General features: G+C 34.2%; 1 protein-coding gene across 1 annotated transcript in view; it reads left to right on the top strand.

The window, feature by feature from the left end:
- LOC149423605 (phospholipid-transporting ATPase VD) overlaps positions 1-26,388 on the top strand; it is a 199,384-nt gene that overhangs the window by 1,091 nt on the left and 171,905 nt on the right. Inside the window, exon 2 of the mRNA XM_089631665.1 lies at positions 1,463-2,269. Coding sequence (XP_089487791.1) covers positions 1,473-2,269 — 797 coding nt within the window. The 5' untranslated portion in view covers positions 1,463-1,472. The remainder of the gene's footprint in view (positions 1-1,462; positions 2,270-26,388) is intronic.

Raw genomic sequence — 26,388 nt, 5'->3', positions numbered from 1 at the left:
AAAGACTATGCCAACTTAGTTACTGCTACAATAATATCAATTAATATACATGCACAAGTAATATCATTCGAGACATAGTCATGTTTTCTGTTTTATGCCTTTGAATGTTTAAATTATGCTTATCTTCGTTTATAATGATACATAATTTCTTGATTTTTTATTTATTTTTATAGTGAATACCTCACAAGAGTCCCAACTGCTCCCGTCTGGAGCCAGTGAGACTATGGCATCCCCAATTGGGGGATGTTGTGAGGCTGAAGGTAAGTGGGGAAGGGAAAGAGGAAGGTGGGGAAGTACCTGGCTATTCAGATCTAGTCACTAAACACGGCTAAAGCCATTTGGAGCAACGTTTCAATTCTGAATGGTGGTCTTACACCAGGGCGATACTGGTAGTATCTTCCACTCTGGAACGTGCCGCAAATATACTATATATTATTTTAATTAATTAATTGTGAAATAACACAAATTAATCAAATAAAATTTATTTGCGCACGCCGGGTTCGAACCCGCGACCTTCGGAATGGCAGTCCAATGCGTTACCACTGGACTATGCCGGCCGTCAAATATATTATGATACTTATTTATGTGTCATTTTTGATTTTCATATAATTTTTATTTATTTATTACTTTATTATCGCCCTTTTTAGGGGTTTTTACATATGAATAGTAAAATAATATATTTATACAGTACATTTTTATTAAATAAAATAAATTGTATCAGTACCAAAATCTTTTGTATTTGTGATAAATTAAAAACGTCCAGTGACTTGGTATAATTATTTCCCTCCATAAGTATTCTGGGCAATGAAGAATACATATGGTAGTTAGTACCAGAATTTCTGAACTGAAATAAATCCCGGCTTCTAATATAACGTAGTGGAATCCGAAAGCTTATCGATGCAAGCAATTCTGGACTATCAAATGCTTATTAAAAAAAATACATATATTATATTTTATTCAGCCATAACATTTTAACATTTTATGTCTAATATGTACCTATTCTAAAATAACTTTAATAATATTCTATTACCTACGTACTAATATTTGGATTCACAACATTGACGCATAACACACGAAAAGCTGCAAGAGTTTTGGTTTATGGAAAGTTCATCCAACATTTTAAAACCCTTATAATAAATAGTGGTTTGTACTGTATTAATAGTACTTTGACTGTACTATTAATACTAACACTTTTCAACATATAATCTGGTACCAATTTATTTTTTAACTTATAACTATATACTAGGGTATTATAGTCTAAATGTTGCCAACACTTATAGGATTGAGTTGTCGTTGCATTTTTTTTATCATAGTTTTATTGCTCATGAAAATGACCCTTGTGCAGTAACTTGGGTATTCATGTACCTATTTATATCATTAATGGATAATATTTTAATCAATTCATAGTTGTTTTCCAAGTTAGCAATGAATGATATAATAATAAAGTTTTGTGTGTCCGCAGATGTGTAAGGATGTCTTCAGCAGGGAGCGGAGAGACCGAGCCAAGCCCTGCAGCGGGAGTCATGTCGGGGCCCGAGCACACCTATCTGTTCCCGCGCGGCCGCGGACACACACGCTCCGTCAGCCACGGGGGTTCCTCCACGCTGGGGGCGCCGCGCTCCGCCTTGCGACCACCCTCGCGGGGCCATCAGCGGGCGCTCTCCCAGGGGCAGATGCCCCCGGAGGGTCCCGCGCGCCCCGGCCACAGTCGCGCCGGCAGCAGGACTGACTTCATTCTGCCCCCGAGCCATCGCGATCCTCCGCCGCCCAGTGCGTTGAATCCCCGCCCGTCAGCACGTGGACACTCTCGTCAAGCTTCACGCTCCGAGTCCATTTACACGCTGCGCCGGAACTCTGGTCCATCGCTGTGGAGACGCGCAGTGGGATGGATGCTACGAAGGCCCCCTGCGGCAGATGAGCGCAGATACTTCAAGGTGTACCCCAACCACGTGGTACCCCCGAAGACCCCTAAGAAAGAACACCCTAACGGGAAGCGAATAGACAATAAAGTTCGGACAACAAAATACACCCTGTTATCGTTCATCCCCAAGAACCTTCTGGAACAGTTCCACAGGGTGGCCAACTTGTATTTTATTCTTATAGTGCTGTTAAACTGGTTTCCCTCCATAAACGCATTTGGAAAGGAAGTGGCCATGATCCCCGTGCTGTTTGTGCTCGGGGTGACGGCAGTGAAGGATTTGTTTGAGGACAGGAGACGTCACATTTCAGATAAACGGATTAACAACTCCACCTGCAGAGTTTACAAAAGGTAGGTTTCTTACATTATTCTGTTTTATTGCATTTTAAACAAACATGTTTTCATTTCTACCGCATGTATTGTGTATGATACATTAACTCTCACTACTTATTTTTAAATTAAGTATATACGAGTACATATAAGGTTGTTTCAGAAACTTTTTCAAGCAAGACAATGCGCAAAACTTATATGCACTTACAAGAATACTTATTTTCATTCCTTCATACTACAACTTTAAGCTGAAGGTTGCAATTTGTTTAGTCGTTGGAAGTGCATTATTATCTGCCTTGGAATTTTGCTCTATCCTTAGATTGTTAGGTTGTTAGGAGTTGTAATTGTTCCGTAGACCAAGGTTCACAGCCAAAAAATTCATATAATCAAATATAAAATAGTGACTGTACACATAATATAAATATAAGTATTCTTAGTGTAGAAGACAATATAACCATTACAACATAATTCAATGCATACATTTGGAACATGCATTCTTGACATGCACATTTTTTATGGTTTTGTACACATTATGCAGTATAAAAAGTCATGATTGCTTATTCATGCTCTACTTAAAATTGTATCAATATTCTCAAATTGCATATTATTACAAAGTACCTAATACCTGATTTGCAAATGCATGTTCATAAAATAAACCTAGAACTCTGTTACCTTTCCTATGGGTATTAATTTATATTACTTTATTTGCATTTAGATTAGTTATTTATAGGCTTTGATAACTAACATTCAAAATAATTCTGTCGCCACAATCTATTTGGTTTATAATGTGTGTAAAAAAATTCATTACACATCTAGCTCTTATTTTTTTATCTATACACAAAGTAATATGATGTCATGTTTTAGTGGAACTTAATCTTTTGGTATTAGTGCACTTCCACAAATTAAACATTTATTTGGGTCATTTATATCTTCTTGGTTTTTTGACAGTCACCAAAAGTATGTACCTTTGAGTGAGATTCAATTTTTCTAGGTTGGTCGCATTGGGGAAATCCTGAATTCAGGAATTTAGTTTTTGAACTTCAACACGGGTCCAGAATATCGCTTTATCTAATTATTATATTTGTCAATAAATAATCTGAACATCTAAATAATATTTAATGTATCGTGTAGGTAACTTTATTTATGTACCCACACTAACTACTGTAAATCATAGAAAAAATATAAGTTGTTGGGTAATTTTTTCTCCCTCATCTCATAGATCTGAATAAATATAAGTTATGGGGTAATTTTTTCTCCCTCATCTCATAGATCTGAATAAATATAAGTTATGGGGTAATTTTTTCTCCCTCATTTCATACACCAGAAAAATATAAGTTATGGGGAAATTTTTTCTCCCTCATCTCATAGATCTGAATAAATATAAGGTGTGGGGCAATTTTAGCTCCCTCATCTCATAGACCAGAAAAACTATAAGTTGTGGGAAATTTTTTCCCTCATCTATTAGATCTGAAATAACATAAGATGTGGGGTAATTTTTTCTTCCTCATCTTATAGATCAGAAAAATATAAGTTTCGGGGTTAATTTTTTCTCCCTCATCTCTTAAATCAGAAATAATATAAGTTGTGGGGTAATTTTTTCTCCCTCATCTCATAGATCAGAACAAATTTTTTTTTTTTTAAATTGTGTGTTTTTAAAGATGTTTAAATTAACGCCATCTAGTGAGAGAGTTAGCACTTACAATGCCTTTCTCATATAAAATAAAGTTGGTTGTTTTCAGGTGAAAAAAATGTAACAAGCAGTAATTGTTCACAATATCACAGACACGGGTTCGAGTCCCGTTGGCGTCATGTATCTTTTATCAGGAGATTTTTCAATGTGGATGAGTGTTTCAGGCGAATAATTATTGCTTGTAAAATAATTGTTACCCTTTGTGCTATGCATAAAAAAAATCTTGTCTTAAAAACATTAGTTTACCAAAAAAAAATAAAAAATTTAAATTAATGTTATTATTTAATTAGGAGTTCAAGAAAAATTAAACCTTTTTTTCCCTATATTTTAATTATATAATGTTTTTAATAAAGCGTTATAGATTATTTATTTAGGTACCGTCGTTTTATTACTATTTAATTACTCAGTAAAAAGCTTACGAAAACCACGGTATTTTACGTGGTATTTTTTACTTCTGAAACGTGTATTTTTGTTGGATATAGGCATCAATGATTCTGGTGGCCTTTTATCTTTTGGTCTTCAGTTATTTAATCAGAGGTTTGCTCGTTTCAACATGGGCTATCCTTTTGGTAATGTCAATGTCAGGAATCATCTCTCAATATAAATAATTCTGGGGATCAATGCTAGAAGTGCCTACGTCAGATTTTAGGTGTAATTTGATTCAGGTATCAGAAAGTACTCCGAAATGCCCCTCTTATTATAGTAGATAAATTATTAAATAAATATGAATTAATTGTGACCTATCTAATGTGGTGGTCAAAATATTGTTTTAGCATTTTGATGTCTAGAAATCGACAAACAATCTCAATATATCAATCAACATATTTGACATAGGCACTCAATAGATATTTGGCATTGACACACAGTAGATATTTGACATTAGCTCGCAGTAGGTATTTGACATGGTTCCATGATAAATCAACACAATGACAATTCAACACACTTTTAAAAAGTGATGTAAAATCATAAGAAACGATGAAAAAAAATTTGAACCTAACCTAATCTACTTAACCCAATTAAAAGTTTTTGTTTCACCACTTTCCATGACTTTATATAACTTTTTAAAGATGTGATGAATTATCATTTTGATGAGTTATCATTATTTTTATCATATAGGCGCGCATTAGGTATATAATTTAGTTGATGCAAAACCTTTAGTAAAGGCCTTCTACAAGTTTCCACGCTATAAATCACCATGTGTTACATTTTTATGTAAAGTTATTTACTTGATAAACACACGCATGCTAACCAAATTTAAACGGCCATATACAATAATGAAATCAGAAGGTCACTCCTTTACATTTCGCTAAATCAGTAATCGGAATCGGGTCCGATGATCGTCCATTTCCGATCGATTCCCGCCCTCCAGTGGCTGGTGGCATGTTTGGGCTGGTCGGTAATCTATGGGCGGAAGAATTCTTAATGCAATCCGCCCTCACCGCCCCCACCCTCCTTATTGTCTTTTGGTGAATCTTTAATGACTGATTTTCGACGGGTTTTCAGAAGTGGACTAATGTTTGATGAAGCTATGACTAGGGAAGTAAGGTGAGTAGTTATTAATTTGTTTGCTTGCTGTCTTATATGGTCAGTAAATGAATAAACGAAATTATAGTTACTTATTTATAATTTTTTTCATTTTTGTGAAATCGACAGTTTACATTTAATCAGTTTGTACATAAATGCTATTTAGTAAAATAAAACCAATTTTGGTTTTCCTCCTTGTGACTACTGAGACAGCATAATTTAAATTTGTGAGAAAGGAATATGAATTAAAAAATTATTATTATTAATTAAACAATAGAGACATAAACATTATTCACAAATCATCAGAGAAATATTCTTTGATGGACCTTTTGTATTTGGTAAGTTCGCAACTGAAAATATCAACCTTAGATAATACGCTATTTTAATTATTACATTACATTTTGTCTTTTGGCACGCAAACTTAAGGTGCCTGTGAATGCCCTTAAAATCTAAGCCAATTGAGAGAATACTTATACTCTTGCCTCCGATATCGAATTTTTAAAATTTATTTTGATTCATACAGTGTGTCCGTTGGTAAAGTGCGCCAACTTCGGGGGATGATTCCGCGTGATTTTAAAATAAAAAAGATCAATAACTTTTTTAGAAAGTGTAATGTTTTAAGGTAAAAAAGATGAATTGTTGGTTTGGGAAAATAAATATTCTTCTATGGAAAAATATTTATTTTTACTTGTTTTTTACCCTGGTATATTGAGCCTTTGTTTTTCCTACCATTATTTTGCCATCTGGTCTTGCTGCAACAGTTGCAGAGTTTTCTTAATTGTTATGCTACGTATAAACAGGACAAAAATTCCGCGAGCTGAGCCACGAATCATTGGAAAGGAACGAAGCAACGGCAAACAGTGCAAAATGCCGCTTGCGGTTGCTTTGTTCCTTTCCCATAATTCGTGGCTCAGCCCTCGGAAATTTTGTCCTGTTTATACGCACCCTTATATACCGCAGACATCTATAATTTACTCTATGATAATCAAACAAAACAATATGGGCACACAACACACTACACGTAATAATATTTTATTTCGAATTAGATGTTTTGACAGTACATGAGAAGCAATAGATATATTTTGTTGGTAGCTGGGCGTATAACCAAAAAAAAATTAAATATAAGATTATCTTAAAATGTTAAAGTGAATAATATGGCCAACACTGTGTTGGTTACAATGAGGTTTATATATGGTATAACTTACGCTGTTGATTGTGTAGTGCCACAATCGAAACACACGTGAATTACATTAATTAAATAGGTAACCAATTCGGCTTCAATTGAATTTTGGTATTGATTCGACATTTTAAAATCAAAATTCAATTAGTTTCACCTGGGGCATATAAAGTTTTCACGTGTCCACATGGCGTGATGTTCACTGTCAGCTTGTATATTTGATGGTGACCCGGAATAATAGATAGATGATGTAAGTGTGCAGGGATGTGTCGCCCCAACCTCGCCGCCTTTCTGCTTCCCTGGTAACTGATACCTGGCGTGATTGCATTCGTGTATTTTTTATGATTTCGTTAGGAAACTACTGTCGTAGACAGAGTGGGCGTTGAAACCACCCATGTTATTCAATCCTTTCAAATGATGGCGTTTTTGATTTAATTAATTTGTTGATCTGATTGTTAACATTTTCTTTGATTATCCGGTTTATAATTTACGTATGGTATGTATGGGAAAAACAAGCACGTGGCTTGTGTTTCAAATATCGCATTAGTGATGCCATTAAACCCATTATGTCAACGAAGAATCAAAGAAAAAACTAAACGCTTGATCCTTCCCTCTTGTTTTCGTGATTTGTATTATTTATTGAATTGTTGATTTTTCTCGTGCACATTGTTTTATATTATCTCTGTTACAAAAAAGAAGATAATAAAACATTTATTATCATTATTACTGATCTCAAATTAGGTTAAAATGCAACAGGAAAACCGGGGCTTTGACATGTGGAATCTATGTACCTGCTTAGAAATCTGTTTTTGTCTCATTGAACCCCGACTTTATGGAATAGGGCTTTGAAATATCTATTTAAATTTATTTTATTTGTTTATGAAAACCAACAGATTTTCTTTGTAAGTAAAAAGGTAATACTCTTGACGATTTTTTTTGTCCAAGTTTACTCTTCAATGTAAACACTTGGTGCAGACTACACGAAGAAAATCATGCTAAATGATATGTTCCTAACTTTTTTTTACCTATACCTCCACCGCAGGAAGTCCTGATGAAAATAATTTCAAACTCATCCCAAAAAATTTGGCACCCCTGCCAAGTCACCAAACGAAGCGTACCACTTATTTGACACTTATTTTCGGTTTCGAGCTGTAATGTAATTTTTAAGATCACTTCTGTCAACATCAGAATGCATTCTTTATGCACCGGGCGACAAATGTTGCAGATCTGACTCCGCCAGGAAATTTCGCTGAAATTTGTTTTCCAGCAGAATTTTCCAGAATTTCATCGAGTGAAGAACTAAGAAGGGGAAGTTATTTTAGACTGACTTCCCGAGAAGACGGGAGACGCGAGATGGAAGACAGTCCAGCAGCAGACGGCAGGCAGTAAATGTACCCCATAAAGCATAGGTGATACGGACACAGACTATAGGCCGCTATTAATGAACTCTCAGCTATTTACGGCACATTGTTTAAAGTGAGACTACACGGCCTGTGTAAACTTAAATGATTCACATTTGCTTTGTGGCTTAATGGCGTGATAATTTCACTAGGAGTTCTGTAGTATGTATTTGCCTGTAACTGGGAATGTGCTAATATTTACTACTAACGCTCATAATCGAGATATCGATTACCACTAGTCTATTTTTAATGTTATTTTGATGTTAGGGAAATTATGTTTGAGAACAAAATCGTCGTCGTCTGAACTCGAGTTCGAATAATTCGAAATGTGATACTTAGATGCCCATCACTAGTACCGACTTATTCTCTCTCTATATAATAAGTAATTAGTTTAAAAACGGTAATAGATTATATTGTCTTTAATGTTAACAGAAGATGTGAAAAATACATTAGCAATGGTAAGTCTAATCCTATAAATGAAGATAATTGAATAAAAAGCATGAACACACTGAAAGCTTTTAGCGATCTTGCATGGACGCCGTTTTTTCCCCTCGTGTGAATAGGGTTTTAAACTTATCGGAATGCGAAGAAAATAAATATCGAGTTACATCGAATGTTGAAATACCAACATGATTATCAAACTCTTCATTATGGGAAAGGTATGAAGTAATCGCAAGCGGCGTTTCGCGCCATTTGCTCTCCCATAATTCGGGGCTCGGCGCGCAAATTTATTCGCGCCCTAATACGGCCGTGTTCTGCTCGGGTTAAAATCTTTACTAATAATAATACTCGTGCAAAATTGTTTAAGATTGGCACCACTTTCTTCCAAACTTCAACACGGTCATTTTCGCATTTCGTTGCTAACTTCACGTTTCTTCAGGTGAGATTTGTAATGTCATTGACCCGGTCTGTTTTGAATTTCGTTGAAATCCGGTCAATTCGTTTATGTGTTCCGTATTTGCTTTGGTAAATCTTTATTTCGATTTAAAATATTACTCTGATAGTGCTGCGAAAGGGTATTACTGCTTTTTTTACATCTTCTTTGCGCGACGGATTTTGTCAAATCAACCAGATTGTTAACAGTCCGCTATCTCCGTCTTACTACGATCGTAATACGTCCCTATTCCCGAGGGTCGAGCGGTTTAAAAATCTGTCAACTACTAATATTACAGTATTACGGTCGGTATACGCAATACGCATGATCATGAGTAACGTTTTCTACTAACCCGTTCTTATACCCCCGTATTATCTATTATGAGTAAGACGGATAAGGTATTAGTATAATGTGTCTAAAATGAAGATATCGGTAAAATAATTGGTTTTCAGTTAAGTAAATTGCAAAAGATGAACCAATCATGTTGTAAACTGTCGATTTCCCAAACATAAAATAAATAATAATGTCACCATAGACATATGAATATTAGTAGACCTGCCCTAAGTGATTAAAAGCGTATTATGCCCACTCCCCATACCGGTTCCATTGGAGCCGGCTGGGCTCGCGTATGGCCTCAAGTGAAATTTGAAAACGTGACGTCATCATTCTTGTGCGAACTATGGTCGAGGCATCATCGGTTCATTTTACAAAATAACACGGCAAAATGTTGACTTGTGATATGAAAACTTGTAAAAATAGATGTGAAAAAGAGAATAAACCCAATTGTCGTATTACATTCCATAAGTAAGCATTATTTTACTTTATTTTAAGCTTATTCACACCGTATTATATGGATCAGTTTTAGAAACATATACTATCACATCACAATGTAGCGATTCTCAAGTGTGCTCATCGTTGTTTACTGGGGTAAGTAAATTATGAAACATTTGTAAAAGTGTCTTAACTAAATACTCTGAAACTAACTACGACTCTGCAAACAGAAGAAATTTACTTTGCCGAATTTGGACTTCGCAAATTAGTTCATAACGTGGCGAGTAATTTGCGCTCCCATGTAAAAATGTCTATTCATTCAAAAGTAGATTTTACTTTTAAGAACTAAATGGTGATATTATAATGCGAGATGCCTATTTACTGTCAGATTGATTTATTGACGAATCACAGTCAGCTTAACCCCCTTCGTTCTTCAACAGTTGATTTTACCCATCGCCATTATCTTCTCGTCTATTAATTCCTATGTCTGTGAATGTCACAGATATCGGAGATACATGAAAAGATTTGCATGTCGTAAATGACCATACTTATAAATCGATTTGTGAACAAATTACTTCGATTTGTCTTTTTGAATATACCTGGCTTTCTCTCTATCTTTCTCAAATATTTGCAGCCTAAATTAACATTAATTAATGTGGCATATCACCTGCGTGACTTTGTGTACATAGAGAGGTCAATTGCTTTTGTAAGTTACAGAACTCTGTACAAGTTATATTTTTTATTAATCCTAATGTTTTTTTAAGATACGCCTATTTCAATTTCGTTTTTTTCTCTTGATTAAATGAAGTGGAATCTTGGAACTTCCCGACATCCGATCGAGCTAAAACTCGACAGATAGACTCGTTGTGTATCACGCCAGCACACGCGCTCACACACGTATTTTTTTGAATTTTTATGACATAATATTAATTAATAAATAAATAAATTTCAACTGTAAATATACGAAATAAATGACGGTACTATACAATTCAAATTTTATCTAGGATTTAGTGTTGTTTATTCCAGTCCCTGGGGAGGAAGAATCAGCCCTCAGTCAAACCAAAAAATATTTTATTTGTTTTATTATAAATATCTATTAGTAAAAATAGATAATATTAAAATCAAAAACTTGTTTTTATGGGTTGATTTTTTTCTTATTATTAGCTTTTACCTTTTTTTTAATGAGTTTTTATTATTCACAATGTAGCTAGTTAATGTTAATGTAGCTAGTTAATGATAGTTAATGTAGCTAGTTAATGACACGGACGTGTCGAAACCGGTCGCTAATTTTATAAAAAAAATTATACGTAACAAATGTACATTGTGAATAATAAAAACTCATTAAAAACAAAAAATGTCTAGAAATTGTTACATAGTGAATGCCAAAGAAATACAAAAAAAACTTTTACCTTATTTAATTGCTCGAAACCTTTCGATATTGTTATATTATAACTTTTAAAAAAGGTATGTAATCCTGTGATTCACGTTATTTGTACTTTCCGTCTATGTGCATGTACAGTGTCTTAAAAACAATTATCTCTTCTTTGATATCTATCCAGTTGTCAACATTTTTTACGATGCATCCTTCAATCATGGGATATTGGCCGCTTTCAGTGTCGATTAGTTTAAAAGCTATTTTACGATCATTGACGTGGCGGACAGGGCTAATGGAAGGAAAGGCTATACAATTGTAATATATGTACCTGGCAAACAATTGTTAATCAAAACTCTAATGAAACATGGAGAAATAGCCCCTAAATGACATTCATGGTTTTTTGTTTCTGAAGCTTTATTTAGATGTACGCAAATTTTTCATACATCTAGTAATATTTTTTTATATTGACATCTTATTTCAGAGAAATGCGCGTGTGTTTGCATGAATTCACAGAATGCATTGTCATCGACAACAAGTTTATCTGCCGAGTTTCAGCTCGATCGGATGCCGGCAAGTGACAACATTAATTCGTTCATTTATTCATTCGTTCAAGAAAACAAAATGGAAAATCAAATAGATGTAAAACGGAGAGGCAATTCGTTAATGTAAACTTCAAATCATTAAACATAATTTATACCGTTTTCCTTGTTTTACACCAACTTTATTTGCACAGATAAATAAAATATGATTACCATGTCGACGATAACCCTCCGCTGCACATATTATATAACGTTGTGAAAGTAGCCTGTACAATGAATGTTAAGTATGATTATAAAAGATAGCAATTTTATCGCGTTTTTACTACAGTTTTACAAATGTGCAGCGCGGAGCATGCACTGGGCCATAATGCATGTGAGATATTGCGACTTGTAACATAGTTTTAAAACCTAAACTGGAAAGATCAAATCAACCAAACCGTCAACAAAATAAGAAAATTAATTTATATATTTTATTATAACATCAGTCTACCACGCTTTGGTACAATCAAATCTCCAATACGCTGTAATTAGCTGGGGAGCTGCATACAAAACAAATCTACTCCCTGTTGAAATTGTACAACGTCTAATTATAAAAATAATATTGAAAAAACCAAGAGATTATCCAACACACCTAATTTTTGAAGAATTTAAAGTAATGATCTGGTCCAAAAAATATAATAATTCGAATAATAAAAGAAAAACAAAATAACAGGTTTTTAACTGAAAGTTGTACTCGTCAAAAATATATGTTTCCAACACAAAAATGTAACACCACTTTTGCTCAACATCATTACATATATCTAGGGAAAAAATACTTCAACAGCCTACCCGAAAATATCAGAACAATAGAAAACGATAAACACCTACTAAAAGCAATTAAAGAGAAGTTCAATGTAAAAATACCAAAATGATGAAACTATCTTTGTAATTAATTATAAATTTTAATATTCATAATTACAAACACTAAATATTGTTTATCTTGATACTCACCACTCTTCTAGAATTCTAGACACACGCGCCAGCTTCTATAGAAGAGGAACATTAAAAAATCAAAAGCAGTGAAAACTAATTGTATGAATTATCTTTGTTAAAATTATTGATTATACTCTGTAATTGATTAATTATATTTAATAAATATATTTAAAGTAAAACAAATACGTCTTAGTTCGCCTTCCGCCTCGTAGAGTAACTCGCCTCTTTACAATCTTCCCAGCTGTGTTCGGTACCGTACCCCGCGTCTCTTGTACTCTAAATTACCTGTACTGTAAATTAACCGTTTTATCGCTGGCTATGTGGATTACCTGTATTATAATTTTGATGGTCCTCTTTCAAGGCGCCTTTGTTCCGATTCTTTTTCGACGGTTTTTATCAAGAGATGCTCCGCTGGGGCCGGTGAAATAGAATGCGCAGATTGGCCTCGTGACCAACTTTAACGTGACTTAGCGAACGATTCAATTGCAATAGATTTTTTTTTACGTGATTTTTTAGCCTCTGGGCCTTCACAAAACGATCTCTGTTAAACATAACAAATCAAACACAACAATTGAATTTATTTAGATTTTATTTTGTAAAAAGCTACCAGCGAGTTTGCTAAATTCTGAAAGCATAATTCTTTTAATGTTTTTAATAAATCTAGAAAAAATGTTTATTAAGGATTTAAAAATGCTTTAAACTCTAGAATTTCTCGATGTTTTTACGTATGATTTTTTTTTTTTTTTTAGTGAAACGCAATGCCATTCGGTAGCTTTTTGAATGGGAGGGCTCACTTGTGCATTTAAAATCAATGATGGGATCCCCATGATGCCATTTTAATGACGAAAGATAGTTGCGTTGGGCATCAAGTGCCGAAAAATAATGTAATATTTCACGAAAATTGCGTCAACTGCGAATATATAATAATATTTTCGCGCTGAAATAATTTTTCTCTAATCGCCTTATTATGCTACATTAATTAATTTATTGCTACGCTTTCCTTGCATAATAATGAAAATAGTACTTACTTATTGTACATAACCTCTTTTTTATGTGTGCCTTAATTTTTTAATGAATTCCAGGAAGTTATAGTTTACTTTTTGTAAAAGGAAATAATGTTTGTTTACAAAATTATTAGTCCTTGGTAATTCACAGAATTTAAATATTATTACTACCGTCGGAATCAAACTTCCATCACTCATATTATAATGGTTATTATTTTATATATACAAACTAACCTAAACACATGGTACTTAGAAAATATATACCTACTTACTTACATATATGCATTTGCGGTTCTTGCCCGTCATCGTCATGAATTCAAAATGCTTTGAAGTAACTGTTCTCAGAAACTTTAGGAAAGTTCTTAAAACAATAACATAAAACTCTACTACGTAAAATCTGAAAATCCTTTTATTATATTCCCCGTTTCAGTTGAAGGTGCTCTGAGGAACTTTGATACCATTGATCCTTTCAGCACTTTTACACATTCTGAATATAAAACTAGGCTTTTCTTTATATTTATTAATATCTTTTGAAACCAAGATGTTACATGATCTGTTAAAATGGTTAGATAATCGAATGATCCAAAGCGTCGGATTCATCCTCTGGATTCAATCCTCTGCCTAGCCAAGTCCATCATTGCTCAAGCAATATTTTCGACTTGTTATGATGGTATTAGGAGAAATTCAAATATTGTCAGGTTATTCGTAAGTTCGTAGGTTATTCGTAATTTATCAGGTTATTCGTAATTTATCAGGTTATTCGTAATTTGATTTTAAGTTTTTATTTCAGTTTTTTGAAGTTACTGGTCAATAATGATATAATAATAAAACTTGAATAGAACCTTCACAGAACTTTAAAATTTGATGAATTGTTCAAATTCCGTGAAACAACCGGTCCTTAGTTCCCCAGTTTCAGTTTCCTTTCAAAATGGCCCACAGAGCCAATTTTGGCTTTTATTATAGTAATACGAACATGTTTTGACCGTGCTTCTCCCGATCATATTATTTTTCTGCCCAATTTCATTTTGCTTTTCTTGGTGTTGCCACAGAATGGATAATATCCGCTTTTGGCTTACTTTCAGTTGGCAGCCTGTAGGGGTGGCACCCATACGTTTGCAGTTAGGGTAGATAGGACGGGAGGGTTGTAGGGAAAATAGGTCAGGCTTCAGGCGCGACCCCCCACCCTCAACCTTCCACTGGCCTACTTCCCTCCTTCCCTCCTTCCCTCCTGGGTCACGGTGATTCCTGACACCCTGCACCCTTTGTTACCCTGGTAGGCGGCAGCCAATATGCCACATATTTTATGGGATTCATTCATTGATATGATTCCTTTCTATCTCCAATATATAAATTATAAATTCCAGTTGATAATATTTTCGTCTTGTTACCCGGTGTTATATGGAATAAATAATTTGGTGTTCTATGATGTTTTTGAGAAGTTAAATTTATTTGTTATCAGACTATCCAATAATAACTAAGTACAAAGCATATAATACGAACCGAAAAACAATAGCAAAGCGAAGAGAGTGGTAGGTAGCTGGCTACTAATTAGATGCACCCGAATAAAGCAATGTCATATTGCAATAAAACATACATCAGTACTATTATGTATATTATTATGGAATCTGTCATTATTCGGGTGTATCTAATTTGTAGTAGTAGGTACCTGGCTACAAATAAGATAAACCCGAATAAAGCAATGACAGATTGCACTAAAACATACATCAGTACTATTAAGATTTCTGAGCAATGTTTTGATGAAATATATGATTCATGCAATATCGCAAGTTTTTCTAGTTGCAGTGTAGTCCAGTCCTGATGAATGTACAGATGAAGTTATATATTGATCATTGGAATTTATCAATCCATAGCAACGATTTTTCAATATTGAGCACAATGCATTTTATTTTAATTAAATGTGTACAAGAATTATTATGTCTTGTCATGTAGATATTAGTTCCAAGCTCTAGGCAGTTGCATGTTCTAAGGAACCAAATGCCAAAGGAATTATGCTGTAAAAATATTATTTTCACTAAAACTATAGTTCAAAGCTTCAGTTTCAATGTTTCAGTTTTAGTATTAATCAACTATTTTTATTCGTATTCAGACGTTAGTTGTTCAGTATACTGACGCTTTTATATTGAAACTATAATACCGCAGGAACAGCATACATTTAACAGTTAATATTACTGACCTAACCTAACGCCTTTTCTTACCTAACGGAACTCATTTAAAAAATCAAGAGCATCTTTGATATGTATTCGTGTATTGGGCTGAAAAGGAACGGCTGCGCGACCTTATTCATACAAAACTTGAGAGGAACAACTGCGCGGCCTTCTTCATACAAAACATAAAATTTAGATTTGAGGTCAAACTGAATAAATTTTTTATCAATAGCTATAGCTAATGTCTAGTAGTGTTTTAAATCATAAAATATAGGCCATAAAATTATTGAAATTTTCGCAATTTTAGAAGAAACTTTGATAGTTTTTGTGACATAATGGTAATTATTAAAAAAATCGTCTTTCGCAACCTAATATGTAAATATGATGAAATCGTACTAAAAAAATGGTTTTTTAGATCGGAATTAATATACAACGAATTTGTGTTCCAACGTGAATTTTTTTCTTAATATAATTAATATTTTTTATTTTATATTCCACTGTATTTACAAAGAAGGTAAGGAAAGATTTATTTTTAATTACCATATTAATTCACAAATATTTATCGAACTTGTCCCTAAAATCGTGTAATATCGATTTCTTTAACGACCCATATTTTATAATTTGAAACAAAAAAAAAAAAACAATGTTACAACTTTTGATTAAAAAAATAATAATTCAGGCTGGTGGGGTATTTTGGCGTCAAATCCAAATTTAGGTTTTATATCGAAAAGGCCGCGCAACCGTTCCCCTTAAATATTTTTATTCAAATATTTCATGAAATATTCAACATTGGATGACGACTACAATGTTTTATTTTCTTAGCATTCCTCTATTCCTTATTAAAGAAAAGTCTAAATCATTTCTACATTTAGAACCTATAGAATAAAAAAATTAAAAAAACTAAAAATACGTTATAAAGGTTATCAAAACAGTCAATGAATGGATAGTTTTTTGTTGTTGACGGCGTGGGCTCGGTTGTTTGCTTTGTTTGTTTGACTTCTGAAGCTTTCGGGCATTATAATAAAGAATAAATCAACCTTCATTGATCCTTTAATACTTTTTTCTAGTGCTATCATCTAGCCGGTTTCCGCAAATCCTTAATTGATTTTAAAAATGTCCGGAAACCTGAAAAAACTTTAGCTTTATCACTCTGATGTCCGTAATTTAATAATATACTCTCTTCTTTGCTTCAGCCGTTTATTGTATTTGAATGCGTCAAAGTGTTGACACGGCTTCAAAGGTTTTATAAAAATTTTAATTGCACAAAAAAAAGTTTAAAATCAAAATTTAGAAAAGGGAAAAAATTACGTGTTTTGGGTTCTCTGGTGATGTAGATTCTCCAGTTTCCCGCTTGTACCCATTGAGTTATATATAAATAGAGTATACATTCCAGTGTGAAATATTGTTCCCGTGCGGGAAGTAGGATGAGAGGTGTGGCGGATGTCGATGTCGCCCGAATCCTTCTGAACGCGAACTAACTCAACGAACGAGTCCAAGGTGACCAGCAGCCGCCCACGGCCGTGCAAATGCTCCACGAGTTTTCAACATTAATAAGTCAATTTACATGACTACTGATTATGGAAACACCCTACTTAACGGTCAAAGGTTATACCATTGCTTTCCCTATATTTTCCAGTACGACTTGTACAATATCTCAGCGTGCATATAGGCATTTTGAAGTTATCTTTTTATCGGCGAGCGCTTTTAACCGACTGATGCGCGAGATATCTCGCATCGGACAATGATCCGATATGTGTGGCAAAGCTGACTATCTATATACCTCATTGCTAAATGTAAATTGAACAATTACAAAAACATGAATTGTTAAAAATTCAATTGTTGAACCCAATGAGTAGCCAATCGAGCAATACATCAGATTTCCGGGGATATTTAGATAACGTATTCTTGTAGGTATTCCCTTGTAAATTGTTTTTTTAACTAAAGTAATTATTACATGATTTTTTGTTGTTGTTGGAAACCCATTATTACGGTAATTGTATGACACCACTGTATATTATGCATTCTTTGCATGCATATTGCATAATGTCTGTGCACGATATGGGAAATGGGTGACTAAAGAACAGTTATCAATAAAATGACCCGGCGAAACAAATCTACTCATCCAATTTAAATATAGCTGAGCTTGAAGAACGACTATTTCTGTGAATGAATGACCTTTTAGAAATAGCTTGCTATCTGCGTCCACTCTCAAAAACACGTATTCAAATGTTTTCTTAAAGTAAAACAGAAATCTTAGTTAGCAAGAGTTAACAAAATAAAGTCATAATCTTTAAATTTTAACTTACGCGAAATTATAAAAAAGGACCACAAAAATGTAATATATATAAATTATATTTATATATATATATAATTTATTCGTTCACTGTGAATCGATTTCTGTCGGATCCGACTTGTCGGTCTTTCCTCCGAGGTGCTCAAAAACTCACAAATGCTCACTGAAATATCAGTCGAACATAATATGATGTATGACCGATTGCAAGTATTTTGAATATTCACTAAAAAGTTTACGTCCTGTTTTTCACATCTATGTAATATAGGTATATAAAAACACCCGATGTCCGACATCAGAAGGTACTGGTTCAATTCCCGTCGGCGGCATTATTTTTACTCAGGAGATATTTTCAACTTGTATTGATTTATCGGGCGACCAATCATTTCTTATAATTATTTGTTATCCATAAAAACCTCGTCTTATAAACATTAGTTTTTCTTTAAAAAATAATATACTGTTTTATTTATATAGATTATCGAATTTTATGAAATTTTTAACGATTTTTACCATTTTTACCTTTAAAAAATATTGTACTATATAATAAAGTATATATGGGTATTTTTTTCTATGTGATATCGCACAAGTCACAACTGCCTTTATCTAAGGAATCTCCAAGTTGGTTTAGTTTCTTATGTTAAGGCGATGCCATACGTAGTAATGCAAAATCATGTGTTTTTGGTTTGAAAATTTGGTCGCCTAGAAATGTTTCAGATGCTTTAATTAAATACTGCGAGTAGAATACATCTTGGCCTTTGAAATAATCGAGTATTTTTTAGATAAGTCTTTTTATAAGCCCAGAAAAAATGAATGTAAAGGCCTATGAAAACTGCTTTTAAGTTCAAAATCTCCTACTTACGAACCCATTTTCGGTTATGATTTTATTGTATAATGTGGCAAATTAAGTTATTTGTAAAATGATCGAAAAAAATTAAATATTTATGCCTGAACATCCACAAAATAAAATAAAAGGCACTTTTTGGCCATGTTTTTTTCTTGCATAAATCAAAACAGGCGGATGGTATTAAGCGGGAATTTAAACCTTATCGCCATCTACGTAAGGGTTGTTATTGATAGTGGAAGGTCCCATACCCTTTTTTATGCTCCAAAAGCGAGGACTTCTGCCTATCAGAACGCCCCAGTCAACAGAGCGACTGAACTGCTCAACGAGTCTGCATTGACCATCGACATTTTTAACGTAACCTACAGGCAGTTTAACAATTATCTTTTGACGTATGTCACAAAGTAGTGAAACTGACCTTTTTATGTGTTTTGCTATACTTTTTGTCTAATTTGTAATCTTCTCCATAATGTATTGGTGAATAACCGTTTTACGGAGAACATGAAAAAATAAATAAATAAATAGCGGCTCAATTAAAAATATTACACGACGTAGTACATCGCCTTGTTAAGTCGCTATAGAAAGTGGGGAGGGGATGAAGAATAAGGAGAGGTGTAACACCGCCACAGCCAAACAACTTTACAAACATATTGAAGTGAAATGTTTTAACCAATTACCCATTAATATAAGATTGGAAACAAATTATGTATACAAAATTTAACAGTACAATAAAAACTCTTTCAATAGTATTTCTCAATTATTATATTATATGTAATATTTCTCACATAAGATATCGTTTTCTTTTCTTCTTCTTTTATCATTTTCTGTTTTATTTTTATTTATCGTATTATTCCGTTACAATACAAGTAAGCAGTTTGTTAACAGGATGTACATGTTCAATTACAATTTAAATATGTAATAATATAATTACTAATTAGAAATATGTACCTATATAATATTGTTACTAATTATAAAATATTCAGATTCTTATTATTGGCACACACAATTGCTAATGAATAACAACTTTCGATTGATAGTATAAATATTCGTAAATTTTTATTTTTTTTGCCTCTTTCTGAAAAGTTTGAAAAAATTTATATTAAAACATTATTTAACTACTTACGATGTTACGTCTTTTAACACGAGCGTTTGCTCTAAAAAAGTGTAATGTGATCATTATTTAATAATAGAAAAAATAAAACATAATGTATATATTATTTGTATCATCGAGATTAATAAATAAATTTTAAAAATATATTTCAGACTATACCCGGACACCATGTATTTATCTGGTTACTAAATACGGATTTTTAATGTAAATTCATTGATTCTTACGATTGAATAAATAATCTTTTTTTTTAACATTAGATTTTGAAAAAACTATGGTTTTTACATTTAATTTTTATTTATTCGTGTAGGTCCTTCAAAAATGATCACTCCTGGGACACAGTTTTTTTAAAAAAATCTCACTCTCCGAGAGGATAAAGGAGGTGAGGTAGGGGAGTATATAGGAAAGAGGATGGTTGGAAAAGTATCTGGCTATTCAGACCTTATAACCTAACATGGCTAAAGCCATTTCAAATAACGTTTTGTTTCTGAATGGTGGTCTTTCACCAACGCTTTACCGACAGTATCTACCACTCTGTGAGACCATATCAGGATATGTTTCTAATCTATTTGTGTGAATTCTACTGCTGTATTATTTACAACTGAATGACGATACGCCTAATAAAACATTTTCTTTTCATCTCACTTTTATAGTAGACAGTGTTGCTGAATAAAAATCACGGTCCGTCTGACCGTCTCCACACAGAGGTGTTAAAATCCGCCTTTACGATTCAAGCGATATCGCAATAATTATCTGTATTTTAACACTAAATTTAATAATTCAATGAAACACAAATGTAATAGATACCCTGGTAATTAAAGTTTGTTTTACCTTAGCTTGTAAATTCCGTAATAACGCCTCTCTATCTCGAATCTCGTGTCGATAATTTTCTCTTTATAATCCTGCAGATGATATTTTTTATAAATTTAATGAATATTTTAGTGATATTGATGAATACTAATTTCTATTTTTAAAGATAACGCAATTAAATGCCCAATCAATGTTTTAATCCCGCAATTAAAATCAATGCGAAAATTATCTTGCCACGTAATTTAAAGGTATATCGTGATTCAGTGATAGGCGACAGTGGCGCAAAAAACCAGGTATTTTGATTAAGCCACACAGAGAAAAATGACTATTGCTAATTTATTAAGACGAGACAATACCGTAAAATAAAAGCAGAATCTTAAAGACGTAAGTGAAGCAGCCGTGCACAATAAATATGTATATTGGACACACCTGCAGTTGAATTTGCCTTATCAAATCTCTAAAATAAAGTGGGTATCGTAACGACATAAGTGATGAAGTCGCGTAACAACAATATTCTGCGCGCGGTCTGGCGTAATGGACGAACCTACGGTCGACTTTGCCCTGGCAGGCCTAGAAAATCGGTCTTTCCGTAGGGTTTATTTTAATTATTTCTGATGAACGTATTACTAAAACCTCAAATCTTTCTAGGGGGATCCCTCGGGAAGTTCAATCTGGCGCTTATCGCTAATTTTGAAGTTGAAAAACGTTCTACAAATTTTTCAAGCCATATTTTATTGAATTAAATATAAATTACTCGCATCCGTAGGGATCCCTGTAGAAATATTAGAGATTTTAGTAATACGTTCATCAGATAGAATTAAAATGTGTGCGTCGAGCAAACCCCCGTTATTAGAGTCTTATGTCGCCTTAATCACTTCAAATTATTGCATAATGCAGGTTTTCTGATAAACTTTTAGTAAATTACGAATATATTATCATGATGTCGGAATACGTGTTCATGTTAATCGGAATATTTTTGCATTACAACACAATTTCTTTGGGTCGTCATGACATATTAGCTAGGAAAATCGATGAAACATTCTTAAATTTATGTTTTATTGATAAGTTCTGTTCGATTTCTCTCCGTACATTAACAAAAAATATTAACACAAGACTTCCAGACAAATTTCAACAAGCGATTATCGAGTGAAAAGTATGTAGATGTCATTTTGTTTGTTTGTTTGCCGGTTACTTAAAAAAAATTACATTAACTCCACACAGGAGACTCCGGGGAAAATTATTTCTTTCAGTGTCTATATATCTTTGGGGATGTTTAATGTATCTTTTTTTTTAGTGGAAGTTCTCGGAAGGAAAAGGTGTGAGGGGTGGGTAGGAATTTGGGGGTCAGTATGTCCAGGACTGATGTAGACGTTTGAATCAATCCCTCCCACTGCGGTGCAAGGCAATTGTCGAGTAAGTCCGGCTGGAGAGGTCTAATGGTCACTCCCCAACCGGCCTCTCCCGATCTGGCCCTCACGCAATTAGATGGCAGACGCGTCAACCACCGAGATCTGCACCAATACAAACCTCACCCCATGAACCCTGACACCCCTGCTAAGTCACCAAACGTAGCGAACCACTTGGGGTGAACTATGGCAGAGGTGTTGAATGGTTCCAATAGCGGTACCCATATCCGCCCCCCAAATTGACATAAAGAACCTTGCACTGTCGCTACTGCAAGAACTTTAGGTGAGCCCACTTGTACCACGTGGTACGCATCATCACTGTCTCCCACAGCATTTTACAATATATGTGGTGCGGGGGCCGACGTTTGCTACACCCTGAATACTTATACTAAACATTTATGTTTGCTGTCTGACCTGCTAATTCTCCAAACTTACTTCATTTTAGAAATAATTTGAATTCGTTCCGGATGCACGATGGTACTCGTATTATAACTAAATTACTTTATTTATAAAGCTATGTACACACGGTATATTCATTCTCGACGGTTTGACTTGATCAAACATGTTGACTTGGAACCATGATTAAATCGTAATTTTTTTGTCGAACATCGAGAAAGAATTACTGTCGTTGAATCTTTTTTCCCACCGAGCCGTTGTTGGCTCGAAATCGAAAAAAAAGCGTCGAGCAATAATACCACACACTTTGAGACAAATCCGAATAACAGAGACAGTCCGAATGAACGCAAAACCATCGAGCATGGACGAGCGTGGATAAGTAGCTTAAGGCGATGCACCACGTCGTCTAACCTTTGGTATCGTGCCGCTGGCAAGAATACTCCTTATGTAGACGGCAATAAGATTTAAATTCCTGCCTAACACCAGCCGCCTGTTTTGATATATGCAAGAAAAAAACATCGCCAAAAAGCGATAAATAATTATTTTGCGAAGTTCAGGCACAAATGTTTTACAATGATTTTCTAAAGAACTTAATTTACCTCTTTATGCAATTAAACCATAACCGAAAGTGGGTTCGTAAGCAAAAGATTTTGAACTATAAAGTTGTTTTTATAGGCCTGATACTTTTTTTCAGGGCATATGAACAGACTTTTGCAATACTTTTGCGTAAAATTGTATATGAAATTTCAATACAAATTGAAAATATCTCCCGAGTAAAAATAAATGCCGCCGACGATTGATGTATTGATATTTCAGGCGACAAATTTGGTCTGGGTGACAAATAACAATTTCGTTGGTCACAAGTCTGGGAGGTCTTTTTATCGATGTACGTAAACTTCAAGACTAACACGGAATTCTGTTACTGCGACATTAAAAAAGAGTTATTCTAACCGTAAATCGTGGGTTTGACATCTGCACGACCAATGCGTAAAGCAGAGAACAATGGAGACCGAAGTCGGAGTCATAAGGTAGAGGATTTAATATTTTTGAGAGCGTATCTAATGCGATTTAGATTTTGCAAGGTGGCCGACTGTAGCCGAGCGCTGAATGGTAATACAGGCGGCCACGATTCTCACGTTCTGGATTCAATAGAGGCTCGAGATTACAGCATCCATGGCACGATGTTAGAAGTCTCTCTCAAGGTGAACTTGTTACGTATACAGACTACGGTAGTGCAGGATAGTCGTCCTGCCACGCTAAATTCTGTGACGTTGTCTGCTAAAACCTTCACCAATAATATTTTATACACGGTGTTTAGAAACTCGTAACACAAGTAGAGAACTGGTGAATCGACATCACATAGGGAAATCGAGAAAATGTTGTTTGGATCTGAGCATTTTTCATTTTTTTCTATTTTTTAGCCAACTAAAGGGTTAAACAAAACTTTTGGAGCCAGGTTTTACGCTTCAAAGCATTTTAAAAGACAGCGGCTGATGTTAATCCCCTAACAACCGATATATTTCAAATTTGACAATCTAACTTTGCACCCGATTTACTCTAAAACAAATGCTCAAATCCAAAAAAGATGCACCACAAAATCTACTCCAAATGTGATGTGGTTATCATTTGTACTACGAATTTCCGGACGCCGATCGTTTTTATTTTAAGTGACTGAATCATAAAATGATTACACGACAAGATAAAGATTGATTCGATCACGACCATGGTAGTCAACATTTTCATTTCAATTTGTGTGCATTAGTTTGTTGCGAGGAAAATAAATAAAGTTTTCACCTGGATTTCATCTCAAAGATTTTAAAAGTGCGACTTAGAAAAAAACGGCAAATATTAAAGTTCTTACTACATTAGCTAGCTTATATGTTTTATACATTGTATTGGAATTATTGTCACACTCGGAGGTGTTGTATAACAATGCTGCAGTACCTCTAAAATGTTTGCATATTGACGACTTCTCAGATTCTCAGTGATGAGTCACCATTTCTCCAAGTACAAAATGAGGAAAGTCACGAGTAGAGACAACCATTCATAGCATTAACGATATTTTCGCGAATTAAAGCGATAAATGGTGTTTTTAGCGATAGTAAAAAAGATTTTTTAGTCGCTATAATCTTGTATTGACAGATCGAAGAACGAACATGACACACTCTACTATAGAAACATGTGCCATGCTGAGTTTCAATCAATAATACAATAAACATGTTTCAAGTGATTTTGCTAATTTAATTTTTTTACCCTCTTGCCGACTCCCATTCCTTGACGTTGTCCTATTTAGCTATAAACGCTATGAAAACGCAAAATTAAAGCTATGTTTTTATTGAAAAAATTAATTATTGATTAATGCTACATTTCTTAAAAGTTAAAGCTATGAATGGGTGTCTCTAACAATGAGCAACAATAACAAATGTACCTTATATTAAGTGCTTTAGACTACTGCAAATGAATACTGCTTATGTCAGTTTATGTCCCTTTGGTCTTTTTTTTTATTTTTTATAGTGAATACCTCACAAGAGTCCCAACTGCTCCCGTCTGGAGCCAGTGAGACTATGGCATCCCCAATTGGGGGATGTTGTGAGGCTGAAGGTAAGTGGGGAAGGGAAAGAGGAAGGTGGGGAAGTACCTGGCTATTCAGATCTGGTCACTAAACACGGCTAAAGCCATTTGGAGCAACGTTTCAATTCTGAATGGTGGTCTTACACCAGGGCGATACTGGTAGTATCTTCCACTCTGGAACGTGCCGCAAATATACTATATATTATTTTAATTAATTAATTGTGAAATAACACAAATTAATCAAATAAAATTTATTTGCGCACGCCGGGTTCGAACCCGCGACCTTCGGAATGGCAGTCCAATGCGTTACCACTGGACTATGCCGGTCTGGCAGATATCAACAGTGGGGATATGATTGCATCAAAAAAGTCAAAATTGATTTGTTGAGCAGAATATTTTGTTTACGAAACAGCAGCAGGTCTGGCCCGCTGTTTTTTCTCCCTAGGCGAACCAGTCGGCGAAAACAGCAAACAACATAAAATACATTAAAGTTTTTTTTAGTCTTTTGAGTATTGTCTAGAAACCGGTGGAACAGCTAACTAATACTGTGCTAATAAAACCACCAAGGACAGAGTCGTCTGAAGTGCACTAACTGAAAATAATAAAACACCCATAGACTACAAACTTACGAACAAAAAAACATTGATTAGAGTTATCAGATATCGTGCTTTAATAAATAAATTGCTCGATTATACCAATGAATAAATTCATCACGAAAAAATAAGGACTCCACTGCGATTTTTGCGTTTCAATCGACATGCAAAATTCGGACATTTTTTTGAACTCTTGAATGTATTTTTTTAAGATAATCTCTATTCATATACCTTGTTAAAAACGTAATTATTAGAAATTCATTCGATAGAAAAAAAAATATCTAAAAGTATGCTGGACTGAGAATTGAACTTTCGTAATCTGCTATGAACTTTTAAAATGGTATTACTTAGGATTGAACCATCCTCCCCAGGGACTGGAGTTAACAACGCTAACGCCTATGCAAAATTTTAATTGGATAGTACCATAGACATATGAATATTAGTAGACCTGCCCTAAGTGATTTAAAGCGTATTATCCCCACTCCCCATACCGGTTCCATTGGATCCGGCTGGGCTGGCGTATGGCCTCAAGTGAAATTTGAAAACGTGACGTCATCATTCTTGTGCGAACTATGGTCGAGGCATCATCGGTTCATTTTACGAAATAACACGGCAAAATGTTGACTTGTACTAT

The sequence above is a fragment of the Hesperophylax consimilis genome, chromosome 5 (assembly GCF_061612785.1).
Source record: "Hesperophylax consimilis isolate HC1 chromosome 5, BYU_Hcon_1.0, whole genome shotgun sequence".
Taxonomy (NCBI): Eukaryota; Metazoa; Arthropoda; class Insecta; order Trichoptera; family Limnephilidae; genus Hesperophylax; species Hesperophylax consimilis.
The sequence above is the reverse complement of the archived record's forward strand: the minus strand, read 5'-3'. Positions and strand labels throughout refer to the sequence as shown.